The sequence below is a fragment of the Chelmon rostratus genome, chromosome 13 (assembly GCF_017976325.1).
Source record: "Chelmon rostratus isolate fCheRos1 chromosome 13, fCheRos1.pri, whole genome shotgun sequence".
NCBI lineage: Eukaryota > Metazoa > Chordata > Actinopteri > Chaetodontiformes > Chaetodontidae > Chelmon > Chelmon rostratus.
Genome location: NC_055670.1, coordinates 8,224,362 through 8,240,924, shown reverse-complemented (window position 1 = coordinate 8,240,924; position 16,563 = coordinate 8,224,362). Strand labels below are relative to the sequence as shown.

At 42.7% G+C, this 16,563-nt stretch overlaps 2 protein-coding genes across 4 annotated transcripts in view; both read right to left on the bottom strand.

Moving 5' to 3' along the window:
• Nucleotides 1-6,265, bottom strand: part of si:dkey-100n23.5 (cyclic AMP receptor-like protein A) — a 43,842-nt gene extending 37,577 nt beyond the window's left edge. The window contains exons 1-3 of one of the 3 annotated variants that reach the window (XM_041951410.1): nucleotides 6,117-6,265; nucleotides 2,630-2,682; nucleotides 501-555 (exon numbers count right to left, since the gene is read on the bottom strand). In XM_041951410.1, the coding sequence (XP_041807344.1) occupies nucleotides 501-555; nucleotides 2,630-2,682; nucleotides 6,117-6,197 (189 nt within the window). In that variant the 5' untranslated portion in view covers nucleotides 6,198-6,265. The remainder of the gene's footprint in view (nucleotides 1-500; nucleotides 556-2,629; nucleotides 2,683-6,116) is intronic. The other 2 variants (XM_041951411.1, XM_041951412.1) reach the window with 2 other exon arrangements.
• Nucleotides 6,266-8,291: 2,026 nt separating this feature from the next.
• LOC121616062 (mid1-interacting protein 1-B-like) lies at nucleotides 8,292-9,979 on the bottom strand. Its single transcript, XM_041950673.1, has one exon. It carries the CDS (start codon nucleotides 9,649-9,651, stop codon nucleotides 9,160-9,162), a length of 492 nt encoding a protein of 163 aa, XP_041806607.1. The 5' UTR covers nucleotides 9,652-9,979; the 3' UTR covers nucleotides 8,292-9,159.
• Nucleotides 9,980-16,563: the final 6,584 nt, after the last annotated feature.

Here is a 16,563-nt window from a genome sequence, read left to right as displayed (position 1 = left end):
AAAAGGAGGAGGAGGGGGGAGGCCACTCTGTGCGACCAGGTCCAGAGGTAATAGGATCCATCAGAGCCCCACGTTAAGATGTCATTTACTTCAGATTAGGAGAGGATAACGTGGAGCGCCGCTAAACCTGACAGACGTGCTGGACCGGCTTCAAAAACGCCACACAAGCTGCGCAGTCAAACAAACAAACTGATCCTCTGGGATGAAAGAAAACATATTTATGCGGAGGAAAAGGGATCGTCCAACCGATATTATTCAGTGTGCCGTCAGACCTAAAGTATGATGCAAACCTCTTCATTTGGAGAGGGGGGAGAGCACGAGACGGCAGTCATTACCACAGAATGACCATGAGTCAATTAACTCCACAATTGATTCATCTGTGCATTTTAAGTGGGTTCAATTATGCCAAGATTTGCCGTGGCTAATTGAGCATATTTCCGGTGGCAATGAAGCAAGCAGAAAAAAAGGAGAAAACGACGTGCGTTGTCGTGCAAATTTACCTGAGCCAAAGAGTGATACCTGCGAAGCAGCCAGATCACAAAGAGCATGAAAATGCTGTGGAGAGAGAGGACAACAGTGAGACGCTTCTCGCTAACTGCAGGGGCAACGGTTTGAGCAGGACAGGCCAACTGCCGCTCTAACGATGATATACTGTCTTACTGCACAGAAATACATCATAACAACTCCAGCACATGTCCCTGCAGGCTCTCTTGTACCCTCTACTCTAACTGCTGATGTTCTTTAGCGCGTGGTAGGATCACTGCCCATTAATGCCTGTTTAGACTGAAACTAATGAAAGCCGCATTAGTGTCAGAAAACCAGTCAAAGACCTGCTCAGCAACATTTGATGGAGTGAGGTCCCCGGCCAAAAAGCAACCATAAGGATAAATGTTGGAACCCAAATGGTAGGATGCAGTTCATCAAATGGCCACTAGATGCCACACACAATATCACAACTAACCATTGAATGGATGGGAAAAATGTTTGATATTATAAATACTTTTTCCAAGAAGTATTACAATTTGTACATAGTAATTTAAGTTTTAAGGTTTGTTTTTAGCATGTAACAAAAGTATTGTTGAGTTAAACAGTTACATTGTACAACCCTGTTTCCAGAAAAGTTGGGACACTTCTGTAAAACGTAAATAGAAACAGAATGTGATGATTTGCAAAACATTAAAACTCCATATTTAATTAAAAATAACACAAAGACAACATATCAAAAGCTGAAACTGAGAAATTTCAGGCTGTTTTTGAAAATGATGTCCTCATTTAGAATGTGACGGCAGCAACTTGTTTCAAAAATGTTGGGATAGGGCAACAAAGACAGTGGAAGTTGTGAAATGCTAAAAGGAAACAGCTGGTGGAGCATCTCACAATGAATCAGGTTTACTGGCAATGCTTATATAAAGAGCCTCCCAGAGAGGCTGAATCTTCTGACGTAGAGATGAGGAGGGTTCACCACTCTGCGACAGACTACACTGGCAAATAGCGCAACAGTTTAAGAATTATGTTTCTCAACGTAAAACTGCAAACGAATTTGGGGATTTCATTGTCTACAGTACATAATGTCATTAAAGACTCATAGAATCTGAAGAAATCTCTGAAGACCAAAAACCAAAATTAGCTGGCAGTGATCTTCAGGCCTCAAACGTCACTACATGGACTCAGGAACGCTTCCAAAAGCCATCGTCTGTGAACGCAGCTCCTCACTGCAAATGCAGGAAACCGTATTTAAACCAGATCCAGAAACACCACGGCCCAGCTCATTTAAGATGGACTGAGGCAAAGTGGAAAACTGTCCTGTTGTCCAATGAGTCAAAATTTGAAATTATTTTTGGAAATCACGGACGCCGCGTCCTGCGGGCTAAAGAGGAGGGGCACCATCCGGCTTGTTATCAGCACAGTTCAAAAGCCAGCATCCGTGATGGTATGGGGGTGCATTAGTGCACATGACACATGGGTAACCTGCATATATGTGAAGGATCCATTAACGTTGAACGATTCATACAGGTTTTGCAGCAACACACGCTGCCAAGAAGACAACGTCTCTTTCAGGAGAGGCCTTGCTTATTTCAGCAAGACGATGCCAAACCACATTCTGCACATACTCCAATGGCACGGCTCCGTAGTAAAAGAGTCCGGCTGCTAAACTGGCCTGCCTGTAGTCCCGACATGTCAACAATCGAAAATGTTTGGTGCACTAAGAAACGTAAAACACAACAAATGAGACCCTGAACTGCTGAGCAGCTGAAATCGGACATCAAGCAAGGATGGGAAAATGTCCACTTTCAAAATGACAGCAGTTGGTGATGCAACAGAGTGCTAAACATGACCCTGTCCCAACTTTTCTGAAACAGGGTTGTACTGCAGTCTGTAAGCCTGGGATGGGGTTGGAGATAAATTGTTCAGCTTCATTTGAAAACAAGATTATAAATCCAATTTTTTAATCTTGATCCTTAGCGATGTCCCTCACGCTGACACACAAATGTAACAATTCTACTCAAGAACTGAACCATAGACAGAATTTACCTTACAGAACACTATCGGTATGAACAGTTGAGCTGCAGTGTTTGGTGTTCAAGACAAAATATCACTTGAGAAAGAAATAATTTGAGCAAATATTTACCATCCTACTAAGGAGAAGGTTCCTGTGGCTCGTTTTACTGTTAAAATCACCACCTGTAAATCAGAAACAATGTATTACTCTATGGCTCATACCAATAAATAATAAAAACAATGTATTAAAGTGTAAAGGTGACATCTGCAGTGCTGACTCTGTGTAATGTTTTTGTTTAAAGAAAAGCACTGTGCAAACTTATTGAGAAGTGCAATACAAATACGGTCCTGCCATCATTATAATCATAGGCTTAGAAATTACTGGGTTGACAAGACTGCCATTTGCTTAAGCGTGTCTTTTGTGTGTTTGTGTATGTTTGTGCAAGCATGTGTACAGGAAGTATAATAAAATGGAATCTGCACACCCTTAGGCAACCCACAGCACGAGAACTGCAAACACATAGGGTTACCAAAGATATCTAAGGTGTTAGGCGCATGGCTCCTCCACATGCATTTCGCCCATTTTAACATGCAATAAAACAGAGGGCTGTCAACTGACAGCCGAGCGAAATGAAATAAGGAGAGGCAGATGTGTGAACAGGGCTGGAACCTGAAACTCGACATATTTCGCGCAAAGCAACATTCAGGCAGAAGCTGATCTGAGAGCTAGTCGGAGAGAGACAAGAAAGGAGAAGAAGGACGGAATGAAAAGAATGGTACATCACTGCTGCGGTCTTTACCGCACAGTGTCAGACACCTGCTTCCCTGGAGCAGTCACAACAATTGCCTTCAATCAGTTTCATAACATGTAATCACCTGTGCAAAAACGCTGCTGCCATGTGCTACCCTATACAGAACACAGAGCCGTTTACTGCCACAAAGCCAGGACATGTGACTGTTTTTATTAGATGTACAGAAGCAGATTTCCAGCTTCACGTAGTTACCTGTCTTTGCAGTAACGTATGCTTTCTGGATACACTTATACTGCACGGACAGAAAGGATTTGATTCACTAAGAGAGACGGACCACTGCCACTTTTTTCTCTGAGGCCTTTTTTGCCAGTTTATTACTGTTTTAATTACATTTGAATGATGGCTCCCAACATGGAACTGCAGGAGTGTTAAAAAGGCTCAGACTCTGCACTTTGTTACAAATTGTTTCATAAATAGTGCATGAGTGATCGAGGGATCTTGCTTTCTGAAAAGTTGATTATGCTATTTTGGGGGATGGATTTTTCTCCCCGTGATATGCAAGTCACACAAACAGCTGTAACATGGTAATGATGGGCAAATACATTATCATGAGCTACCCTCTCATTTTCATCTCAACTACATACTGAAAGGATGAGCCATAAACCTGAAGTCACGACAGCCTTATCATATTAACAGAGATCTGACTGTTCACTTTGAATGAGGACAGTAATGAGAGCTGCAACTAATGACCTTTTACTGTCAATTAACGAGCCAATTATGTTCTCGATTATTCGTGTCCGTAAAATGTCAGAAAACAGTTTCAAAAAAACACAATTGACAATTTCCAATTTATCTTCTTTGACTGACACTCCAAAACCTAAATATATTCAGTTTATTATTAGATAAAACAAAGAAAAGCAGTAAATCTTCAAAATTAAGAAGCTGGAACTGGGAAATGTTTGAAAAATTACAAATGATTAGTCAATCAAAATATTAGTGATTATTTTTCTGTTGATTGACTAATCCATTAGTGACTACACAATCTGCTTTAACACCGTCCCTTAAGGTCCATTAACTGAACGGAACTGACCAGAAGTGAACGTCCCAAGATAAAATCCAAAATAGTACAAATACGACTAGTAAACAACAACTGTTAGCTATGTCAATATAGTATTAACCTTAGTCCAGCTCTATGAACCAAACTTAAACTGGTGTAGCTGGCTTGGTCTATGTGGGCCATCTGTATCTATAATTATGAGTGACTAGAGGGATCTGGGCTCTAGGCAAGACAGCATTACTGCAGCATTCTTCCCTTGATATAGTCAGAGCCAGAGAGCAGCCTACTGCTGCAGGGACACAAAGTTCTGCCTACTCACGAGAACAAGTTCACTGCATCAGAAACAACACTGCTTCTTTAACTAATCTGCCCGTATGTCAGCCTTGATTCAGCAACAAACTACAACTGATCCATATTGGTGATACTGAAGATGAGGGAACTACTGAAAGGTTTATCATCATCTTTCACCCCAGTCCAGGGTGTAAATTCAACGCAAACTAATTTTAAGTTACATTTGTGAAGCTCACAATATGCAGTTACTGTGCTTGAGACTTTGCCGGATAGGTGTTAATTCAACTCTTTGGTTAGTGCTGTCATATTAGACTGCACTATGCTGTAAAGTGATCCTGCAGGAACGACTTACAGTAAATTGCAATCGCACATAACAACATTACAAACCATTACACTGTATTCATTTGTCTGATGCTTTGTCCAAAGCAGCTAACAGTAAGCAAGGTAAAACTTCATTGAATGAGAGCTAGACGTCATTAAAAATGCGTCATCGTGAATTGGCTAGAAACTACTGTACAGCTGCCTTAGTGTTGTAGAGTGGTTGGAGATCATTTACTGCATTACCTGCATTCAAAATTTTAGTATTGAAGTATTATCAGCATATAAGCATCATGTTAGCAATACTTTCATGTTGTGCAATGCAGGGAAATTATTTGCTGCTTTTAATATTGTTGGGCAGTTAAATCTGTAAAGACACATTGTTTTTTTTAATGAAATGATCATGGATTCGGTTTATAAAGTCTTAATCTGCAAAGTAATGAGTAACTATGGCTGTGAAGTAACTGTATTGGAGTAAAAAGTGTAATATTTCACTGAGAAATGCAGTGCAGTAAAGGTAAAGCATATAGACAGACTGACATGCTTTAGTAAAGCACACGCCCTTCAACATTGCACTTAACCTTTCTACCACTGTTGTTCTGTTGCTCTCCTTCACATTCAGATAACATCTGATGTGGCCAAACAGGTTCAACTATCATGTCACGATAAGAAACCTATCTTTATTCATCTTATCCATAACAGACTCTTCCCGCATATCTGTGACCCAAATCTTTTTAGTACCGTTAACGAAAACGAAATGTTTTGGGGGGTATGACTAAGTTAACAACAGCTGAGAGGCGTACAGTTGATAATGCTCAGGTCCGTTAGCTTTAGTTAGCTTATAAGCTTGACAGACACAACTGAGTAATGTTAGCTCTCCATTAGTAAGCTAGTTCTGTTTTCATTAGTTGCAATGTAACGCTAATGTCCGACAGAGCAATATAGGTTAATGCAGTTAGTATGTTAGATAACTGACATCTTAGTAGTACGGTGACAGTTTAGCATTGGGAACCATGCTGGTGCTTGGCCTGCATTCGTTAACTTATAAATCGATCAACAAATAACCAATCAGTTTGAGTTAATAATTAACCACAACTAGCAATGCTCCCGAGTAACGTAAACGTTGTGTAGCTAACTAGCACATTAGCTAAAAAGCTAAAAGTGTGTTTTTTACAGTGACGCTAGCTGACGTTACTTACGCATCGATAGTCGTCTGAATCTGTATTGAAAAAAACGCAGCGTGACTCATTACCCGTGGACTTTGGATTTTCACCGTCCATTTCAAGACAATGATTTTGAAATGATTTCGTTCCAATTTGTTTTTGTTTTGCTGTCGCTTTTCGTGCACTTCCTGATTCTACGGCGCGCACGAAGGGACAAATAGTTCCACTGGCCGAAATGACTTGTGTGCCGCCGACGAGGTGCAGAGGCTTCTTTGTAACGTTTTTGTCGCAATACTCACTGAGTGTCACTGCTTCTTTGTTGTACTTAACATTAATTAGAATAAACAACACTTTATGTATGGGGAAAATCCCATTCCATACTTGTTGGTTGGTTTATGTGGAGTTCAACACGAGTCAGGGATGTGTTTGTAACTAAATGCATTTACAAAAGGAAGGTACATTTTTATAGTATTTAGATGTGAAATTATTATTTCCCTTTTCTACTAATTTGTACTTGTACTCCACGATATCTCAGAGGGGGATATTGAACATTTTACCTCACCAGACCTATCTGACTATCTTTTTTTTTTACATATAAAACAAGCGTAAAGAATAAAATGCAGTGTTGTAGGATAAACTACCTATAACAGTAAATGCTCCTCTCACATCAATGCATCAGCAATACTTTTATTGCTGATGCTTGAAGTACATTGAACTTTCTCCTCATATTTACCTTTTTTTACTTAAGTAAGATTTTGCATGCCCAAACTTTACTTGTAATGGGGTACTTTAATACTTCGGTGATGCTTCTTGTGTTCAAGTAAAGGACCTCACCTTCAGGCTAATGATAAAGTTAAGATATTCATTTTAAAGTTAATGATAAGGTTATCTCAGTGGGTGTCTTCAGAAACCAGTGAGCTCAGTTGATGCAGGGAGGCATGTTACCTTTGTCCTAAATGCAGCTGCGTTGCCTGTGAACAGCCCAAATCAGAGAAAAGAAAGAATTTTGGAGGTGTGTCTCTTTTAGCATGTTGGAGGAGTGCTCCCTTTGTGAGGCTTCATCTGCATTTCCAGCAGAGTTTGTTTCGTGTTGCTCTGAAAGGACAAATGGAGCAATATTAAAATTGATTAACTTTGCTAAGTCATTCGTCATTCTAGGTATTGACTGAAAAGGGTGGATGGATGATATTTTTTGACATAAACAATTATTTGAATAATTCTTATATTATTGAGAGAGAGAGAGAGAGAGAGAGAGAGAGAGAGAGAGAGAGAATGCCAGTGGAAAGTGGGTGTGTTGCACTCTATTGACCTTTTGAGACACTGAAACTCCATCCGCACCATTTCCCTTGGTGGCCTTTGAGGCTGTCACTGTCAGTTACTCAAACAACAATGAGGGGGGATCTGTTTTTTTTTCCTACTGTCAAAGTATTACATAAAACAACATGTGTGCATATATGATTCTTCTAAATATATATAAATGTTAACATAAAAAGCAAACTTTTAACTGCTGATGTATTTGAATGGGCCCTACAGATGTTTTATCACTGAGCACTAACCACCACTATCCCTCAGGCTCTTTCGTTGCAGAGTTCAGATGGGTCAAGGTGTTGTCACTTGAAATTTAAATGACAGGCAGCATTCCTCAGCCTGCAGGCAATTCTGAAACCACCTCTCCCCTTTGACACATTTATTGTAACGTTGCTAGTGGCTGAGGGAAGCTGTGTGAAAATGATGGTGTTTCTAACAAATGTGATTTTTGTTTCACCTTATGAGGTGGTGGCAAAAAAACACAGTGTCATAAACTGTTGTTCTTATTCAGTAGTGTTTAGCTCACACAACACAAATGATCTGGGAAACTCAAATTACCCGCTTCTGAAACCAAATACCTGGACGTTTTAGGTGCAGAACTTAAACATTATCTTAAACTCTTGAACAGCAGTTGACAACAGGACGGCAGCAGTTGAAACTGACTCATCGCAGTGTTTACATGCTGTCTGTGATTTGCAAAAGATGACACCTGTTTTCTGAGCCGAGGGAATAAGAACTGAAGACTCTTCCAAGAAGAGATGCAGAAAATAGCGTTCATGGTGTCAGGCTTTTGTTTTGTCCAACATTTTCTAAGTGTGTATTGCATATTTCCCAAATTCAGTTTTGTGCTAAAGCTTAATGTTCAATATAATTGCATTCATGAAAAAACACATAACAAACGAATGAAGTTCATACAAAAGTTTTATTTTAGAAACAAATATTAAGGCTTTCAGTACAAAATGTTGCAGAAGGTGCGTACAAAAGCGTTGACTTTGACAGATGGACTCTCTCCATCAGTACCGTGACAATAGCGGACAAATGACAATAACAACAAAGCATCTCATGGAAACCCTCGTTATTCCCTATGCAGATGAACTGTCAGCTGATTCTGGTTCACTGACCATGTAGGACATGAGGAGATCACAGGCAGCTTTACAGTAAGCGTCTGCCTCCTTCCATGCATGCACGATTTAAAGACACAGACACATCGGATTTGAAAGGAGAACTAGTCATACACAGACAAATACATCTGAACCCCGCTGACATCATCAGCATCACAGACAGGAGAAATCTCCTGTCAGCGGCCCTCACTCAGCGGGGCGGTTCAGGCGGCAAGTCCTGTAGTTCATTCAGTCCACTTCCTCTCCAACTTTTGAAATAACATCTGGCTCCCAAACACACAGTGTGAGGTAATAAATTATACATTAAATAATGGTTTAAATATGTTTCATCTGTGTCTCCCGGCTGAACGCGTAATGTGCACCACACTCTGGAGTGCAAAGATGAGTGTGGTGTTAAGTATGCACAGGCTTTCTTCAGGATCAACACATCTACAGTATTTAGCACAGAGTAGACCAACACCACGTAGGCCTGAGGAAAACAAACGAGCTGCCCTTTTCACTACCATTCAAATGTTTGTCCACAAATTTCATCAGTAGCAGCAGCAGCAGCAGCAGCAGCAATAGACGCCTATCGAGAGAATTCAGTTCAGCCAGTCTATTAAAAAATAAAAAGTAAATCTGGGGGCTTTCAGTTTCTGGGGATGCCGGGTTTAATGCCCCCATCCTCCGATCCCAATCTCCTCCTTGTAGCGGTTGGTGAGAGAGTTGGCCTGCAGCGTGAGCTTGGAGAGCACCCCTTGCAGCCCGGTCAGGTGGTACTGGAACTGCTTCTCCAGATCCTCGTCCTCCTCCTCGTCGTCCTCCTCGGACGACAGCGACGTGGAGGAGGAGATGGACGCGGACGAGTTCATTCGGGTGATCATCATGCTCTCCTTGCGCCTCTCATCGGCAGCGGCGCACCTGACGCCCCACTCGATGTCCCTGCGGATGGACTTGAGCAGCTGGTAGTAGCTGTACATGTCCCCCTCGTCCTCGTCCGATTTCAGGGAGCTCATCCCCCTGTCCTCCTCCAGCGGGACGTCCCGCAGCAGGCTGGGCACCATGATGGTCTGGTCCATGTTGTTGACGGCGCCGATGAAGCGGTTCATGGCGTTGAAGAGGGAGTTCTTCTGGTTGGGGGTTTCTAGTGGCTGCATCATCATCTTGCCGAGAGGTGATTTTCTTCTGGAGCAGAGAGGAAAGCGAAGCTCTTACTTGCGTGTCTTGTTTGTTTCTCCTCTGAGAGTGCCCTGCTTTAATTCCGGGCTGATCGGCTTAAAGGAGCGTCTGCTTGCCTGTAACGGGGATTGGCTGTCCTGGAAATCAGGCGAGCTGTGCTTGTGGTTGAGTTTTCCCCTTTGATGAGTGTTCGTGCCCCTCTCGTAGTTTCTCGTTCGTGTGAAGACGTCTGCGCATTTATATACATGCACTCGCTGTCGTGCTTTCAAGGCGGGTACACAACCTGTTTGGCAAGTTCTCCCACTGCAGTTGTAACCGGACCCAAATGACCTGAAATAGCACACAGCAGAGCAGAGATGTTTGGCACATTTTCAAGAGGAGGGGTTGCTCCAGATTGACAGTTAGGGCTGTTTTCAACTTCAAACAGAAGCTCTATAGGAACAAACAGCTGTCATTTATCCAACGAATACGCTCAGCGCTTCTCCGCGCGTATTTACGCACAGCAGCTGCCGGTTAACCGGTCAACGCTGCCTCATCCCGAGCATAACTTACCGTGCAATGTGCTGTCCAGTCTGTATAAACTATGATTTGTCTTTCGGTGAAACAGCGGCTGATGTTACATCACCACTTCCCACATTCTGTTCCGATGAGGCAGACTGGGTGAGGCCTGACCGAGCGGACCGGTTTCATGCATATTCATCAACCAAGCCATCAGCCCACTGCTTGGTCTTGCAGTGAAGCCAATCAGACGACTAGCCTTGTCTCGGAGGCGGGACAGGTGGACGTTTGGCCAATGAGGAAGGCACTGTTGAACGGCTCACATATAGAAAACAGAAGCAACACGTGGTGGAACACTCCGGCTTTATACTAATCACTGATTTAATTCATATTGTCTGTCTTTATAGTGTGTGTAACGACCATTATTATTATTATTATTAATATTATTATTATTATTATTATTATTATTATTATTATTATTATTATTATTATTATTATTATTATTATTATTATTATTATTATTGTTGTTGTTATTATGTACATTGTCCTGACATGTATCTTTGGTGGAACTGCTACAAACTCACAAACATCTGATGCATGACATGGCCTTTTTGGAAGACGTGACATATCCAAAAAGGTGGATTTATGCAAAATCTTACTCTTAAAAGTAACAACAGCTGCCAAATACAGTAAAAAGTATAACATTTCCCTCTGAAAAGGAGTATACAGTAGCATAAAACTGAAATACTCAAGTAAAGTACAGCAGTTGAGGAAATGTACTTTCCACCACTGTTCATGAAAAAAATGGAATTTGTGTTATTCCGTCTTTCATTTTGACTAATTGTCCAAGTGCCACATCAATGAGCACCCCCACAAAATAGATTCCTCCTGCAGTCATCCAATTCTAACATAATTGCAGAGATAAAATGCTGAATGAAAATGTCATTAAAGTACAAATTGACTCTTTACTGAGTACAACATCCGAACTAGCAGTCCCTACGGATACATCATGGGCCGGGATATTTCCCCTCAGGGTAACTTTAGTCTAAGCCAGTTACAGTACTGACAAGCTTATCTGATTACACTTAAAACCAAACTGTTGTGCCAGTGAGTTTCCAGCAGTGATGGTGGACAGCTGATTTCCCCCCACTCTTGTAACGGCCGGTAAACACGGGGACTCCCACACAGAGAGAGCCTGCCGTAAGTGCTCCATGCAGTACGAGGAAGTACCCACTCTGAAATCTGAGCTCTGGTAAACACCTCTGGTCAGACTGAAACTATAGAAACATGTTTTTCACTGCGGGGCCATCAACAAAAAGAAATCCACCTGTCTGCTGTCCAACACAAACATGTCTGAGTGATTCATAATGACTGAATTTGAAATGGATGCACATGTATGAAGAGATAGGCTCAAAGGAATGATAAAAATTAGGAAGGGAAGGGTATGGCTGATTGATACTCCGTGCCCATTAAGAGAAGTCTATAGGCAGTTTGTACTAGATACTGGTGAATGAATCACTGTGCAAAAATTGTTGCTCAACAAGCATGGGGAGAATGTGAACATGGACGGCAAAACCTGCTGTGTTAGTTTCTCTCTCTGCCTCTGTCCCATCCTACTTCCGCCTCCTCTTGGTTTATCCCTGGCGTGTCTCTCTTGTTTACACCTCTGCCAGCACCAGAACTCCCTGTCCTGAAGCCAGCGTGGTGACGTATACATATCCATTGCTTAATTCAAAAGCAGAATTTTTCCACGTTGCAATAATGCTCCATTTAAAGTAAAAAAAATCGCATTCTGTTGCAAATGCAACAGAATGATTGTTGGTGTTCGATTATTATATTAGATATTATTGGACTGTTAATACTGATACATAATGATGTATGAGGGTGAAGCTGGTTTTACTCTCCATTCATCATATATCATAATATGTTCATAGGTTTTGTATCTATAATCTTACTCTGCAAATTAATGACCTAAAGCTGTCAAATAAATGAAACTGTACTTGAGCTGTACTTGAACACTGTAGTTGAGTACATGTAATTATGTCATTTCCACCACTGACTGTCCAACTGCATCCCCTCAATCCTTCAAATCTGCCTCGGAAGCAAAGCTGCACAAACGCAATCCAGTTAGGGAGGGAAAAAAGCAGGTCAGCAGAGCAAATGCGCACCACTGGTGAGCAGAGATCAGATAGGAACAGGAGCCGCGTTTGCTTTTTCAACAGGGCTGTCAATCAAGCCCCCACCTCACTGACTTCCTCTATTCTCCTGCGAGAGGCCCTTCCACTTGTCAGAGGACGCGCAGAGCCTGAGCGCAGCGATGAAACCTGGATCAGTTCGGAAGGGTTTTCTCGATTGTGTGTCATGTCAGAAGCTGAGCATCCACCGATTACGCCGGGTGTCATCATCATCCCACAAGGCTTCAAGGAGAGGGGGGGAGAGAGGAGGAGGAAGTGGAGGAAGAGGAAGAAGGGAGGGGTGGGGTGCTACGCTATAGGAACAGGCAGCCTGAGTGGGAACCTTAGTACTTGTCATCACAACTGTATGTTACTGAAAAGAGTTCAGGCACAGGTGTCTTAGTTCAGCAGGGAAGCTGGAGGCGAAGCAGCAAGAGCAATTAGAACAACAGCAGCTGCGACGACTCGCATCACAAACAGACGGGTGGAGCGGGCCAGTCCTGCTACATTACTTTATAAGGCGGTAAATGAGGTATCACGGTGGATGAGAAGAGAGACGTCTCCTGTGTGTGCTCGGAAGACAGAAAGCTCATGTGCTCCTGACGCAAGTTCGTGAAAATGAAATTCATAAAAAAGATCACATTAAAGCAGTGAAGTCATTCCCGTCGTAGATTTAATGAGATTTCTAATCTGATCAAATTGCCATTTGGAAACACATTCCTTTTGCGCCGAGCCACTTAATGTTATGATTTGAAGCCGGTAATCTTCGCTGAAACAAATGATTCTTGTGATGAGCAGCACACTGAGCGTGACCACGTGTGGCGCGAGACCCTCTCCGCGAACCCGGCGCGCTCCCTTTCAGCAGCCAGGCAGCACCTCGGCTCATCTCTCCGGCTGGGACTGAAGGGGCTAATCCCACTGTCAACACTGCATACATAAAATCTGACCGCTTCAAAGGATAGGTTGACGAGAGTCAGGTGCCCATGAGAACAGGATTTGCTTTTGCTTCCTCCTGTTCATACTGGCCATTAAAAAATCCCTTCCAACTGTGCTTTTGGTGGAGGTGATGCTGCACAAAAGTTTATGATCTGTGAAGAGAGACAGACAGAAAAAATCAAAAGTTTATGTGACATGGATGTGAGGCTCCAGCAGTCTGGGCTAGACAAAACAGAGTGGATATCTTCCAAAGTTGCCATCTTTTAAGAAGAACATGCCCTGTGTTTGCTGCTTTCCTTCCACTGCAGCTCAACAGTGAAACATTCCCCGTGTTGCATTTGTTTTGCTTCAGCTCATAGCATGTAATCCATAGTCTGGTGAAATATGAGGAGGTGAGACTTAAAGTGAATATTGGTATCAGTATCTGTGCCATGCAGCCTTGTTGAACTCCCATGTTAGACCAGGGATAAAGATTTAGCTTTATGATGCTAAAACTGTTTATCTACTTAAATAGAGAGTTGCCTCTGCTCAAAACCAAATTTAAATTAAAAAAAACCTGGCTAATCATTATTTGCTGCATTCAATTATTCTAACGCAGTCAGTTTCCTGAACTCTAGTGAGACAAACAGAAGCTTTCAATCGACCTTTTGCACTGCAGACATTTTGACTTGTCGTTGCAGGGAAAGCTCAGGTGCTACATGAACGCTGGGGCCTGTTAAGTCACGCTGACTTATTTAACTTGAAGAGGAAACCCGTCAATCTCACACACCAAAGACCGTTGGCAGATCCTGGGAAGTAATCCTGCATGTGCAAACACAGAGGGAGCTGTGTGCAATCTGGTGAACTGCCTCAAGTGATGTCACTTGAGTCGGCAGTGGCCGGGCTGAAGACTACTAGTCAGAGAATGAAGAACGTTGGGGGGGGGGATAGAAAGCCTCAACAGACCTCGAGCTGCGCCTCGTTTCTGCTCGAGGCTAGCAGCTCGGGGCGACTTTAGCAGCCAGGAGCGTGCAGTAAGCTCTGAACTGTCAGCAGTCAGGTTGCACCATGGGTAATGTAAGAGGAATGTTTGGAATGAAAACGACATATCTCTGGTTCGGCTGCTATTCTGTGTCAATTTTTATTTTAAAGTGTCCATCAGGAGTCTGAGTGTGCTATAGGAGTGCAATGCTGAGTCAGAGGAGTACGCTTTTAAACCGCTGAGACATTAAGTTAGTTAAGTTTATCAGTTTCTTTCTCTGTTTCAAATTAAATAACCACAATTTAATTTTCAGTAAGCTTAAGAAAAAGATATTAATGTATGGTACCTTGAACCTGCACCTTTATTCGCGGTAACTGGATTTCTGGATATTTTAAGTAGATTGACTCAAATTTATTGTAAGAAAAAGACTTTGGAAGAACACACAGACCTTCACGTTGGGAGTAAAATAGACAGAATATATAATACCACAAATTCAAGTGATTTAAAAAAAAAGAGTTTCCAATCAGAGTCAGGTCAAAGGTTTGTGTTTGGAGGGGTGAGCTACTTCAGATCATGAGCAGTGTTTCTAAAACACTGGTGCTCCTGTTTCCCTGCATGACTGTTCCACCAATGCAACGGTGTCACCTGTTTCGGCACAGATGGATGTTAGTTCTGCACAGGTTTTTGTGTCAGAAACACATGCTCAGAGTCAGACATCATGCTGTAAAATGTAGCGGTTCCAACCAGCCGTTTTTTCCATAATTGGACTGACTGCACTTGAACGTGTCCGTGCGCTCCTGAGCGCGGGGCTGCTGTGCGCCTGTGTGAGTAATAGCGCTTCCCCGGTGGATGCCTCCCTCCAGCCTATAACCCATTAAGTGTATTCAGGAGGCGAGGGGGGGCTGGGGGAGGCGGAGGCGCGGAAGCCAGCGGCACGCACGCTCCATTAGCGGACCCACTGCCGCGCCGCTCTGCCGGTAATTTGCGTAACGAGACTGGAGCGAGCCCGGTTAGCGCGATCTCCCCGAGTAACAGCCTCTCTTATCCGTCTTCCCACCGCCTTTTCCGGCCTTGTTTCCGATGCAGCACGCAGCAGCAGGAGGACGTGCGCACGAAAGACGGAGAATGTGTGTGTGTGTGTGTGTGTGTGTGTGTGTTATCTCCCACACATGCGGCCTTTTTTCTCTCTCTCTCGCGCGCTCCACAGCTCCGTTTTCCGCTGATGCCTAAGCGCCCCCACGTGGACGTGGACGGTACTCAGTGATGTCATCAAGTAAACGAGCGTCGGGAGGTTCAGCGGATGTCGAAGAAAATCTGCCACAGTTTCAGAAAAGATGAATCATGTTTTTTCCCCCTCTCTTTTTAGCATTTTACAGTGAGAAACCAACTGTTCCAAACAAATAATACGCCTGTATGTGAGTCAGAGGAGTTTCATGTGTGTTTTCATGGTTTTCTCTCAGGCTGTGACATCGTCTGCCTCTAATGCAAACTCATTGCTTCCTCTTATAAATAGTGAATTTTGCTTTGGTCTGAAAGTGGGTCACATTCTCGGTGTTAAAACAGAACTTGCCTCCTCTGTCTCCATACATGCTGCAGCGTATAGCACAAAGGGTGTTTTTGTCCTCACCTCTGTCAGGCCGGGACTGAATAGAGGACTCAGGTGCAGAGTGGCAACGTAACAGGCTTTTATTGTACACACAAAAACAACCAGTGACCTCTTCGATGAACGTGAAAGCAAGTGGCTATGAAACTTATTCTAGATTGACACGTCCTGGACCAGGTAGTGGCCAGAACATGAGGGAACAAATTAACCTATAAGAAAAACAACACAAAACGCTCTGAAGAGAGGGATCGAGGCTATAAAATTTAGAAAACAGAAATCGCTCCAGAAGGAGGAAAAATAACAAAACTATCAACAATTATCTCTGAAAATTATGAAACAAAAGGCGCTCACAAGGAGGATAATGATTAGGCTACGAGGTAATTTCGATACTGGACTATTAGGCTAAAACAACTGAAAAACTCTCACAAGGAGGACTATGAAATATCTAGGACAAAGACTACTAAACCTGAACAACAAAAAAACACTCACAAGGAGGACTATGATTATACAAGGAAATAACTAAGGAACTCAAAAACTCAGAACTAGACTATGAAAATTTTCAAAACACAAAACGCTCACGAAGAGGATCAAAGGCTTACTTGGCAACTTGAACTATGGCTGTGGATCTTGGGGGGCACGGGTGAAACGACCATCTGACGAAAAACACACTGGCACGGGACAAGGGAGACGCAGACTATTTAAACACATGGAGGGTAATAGGCAA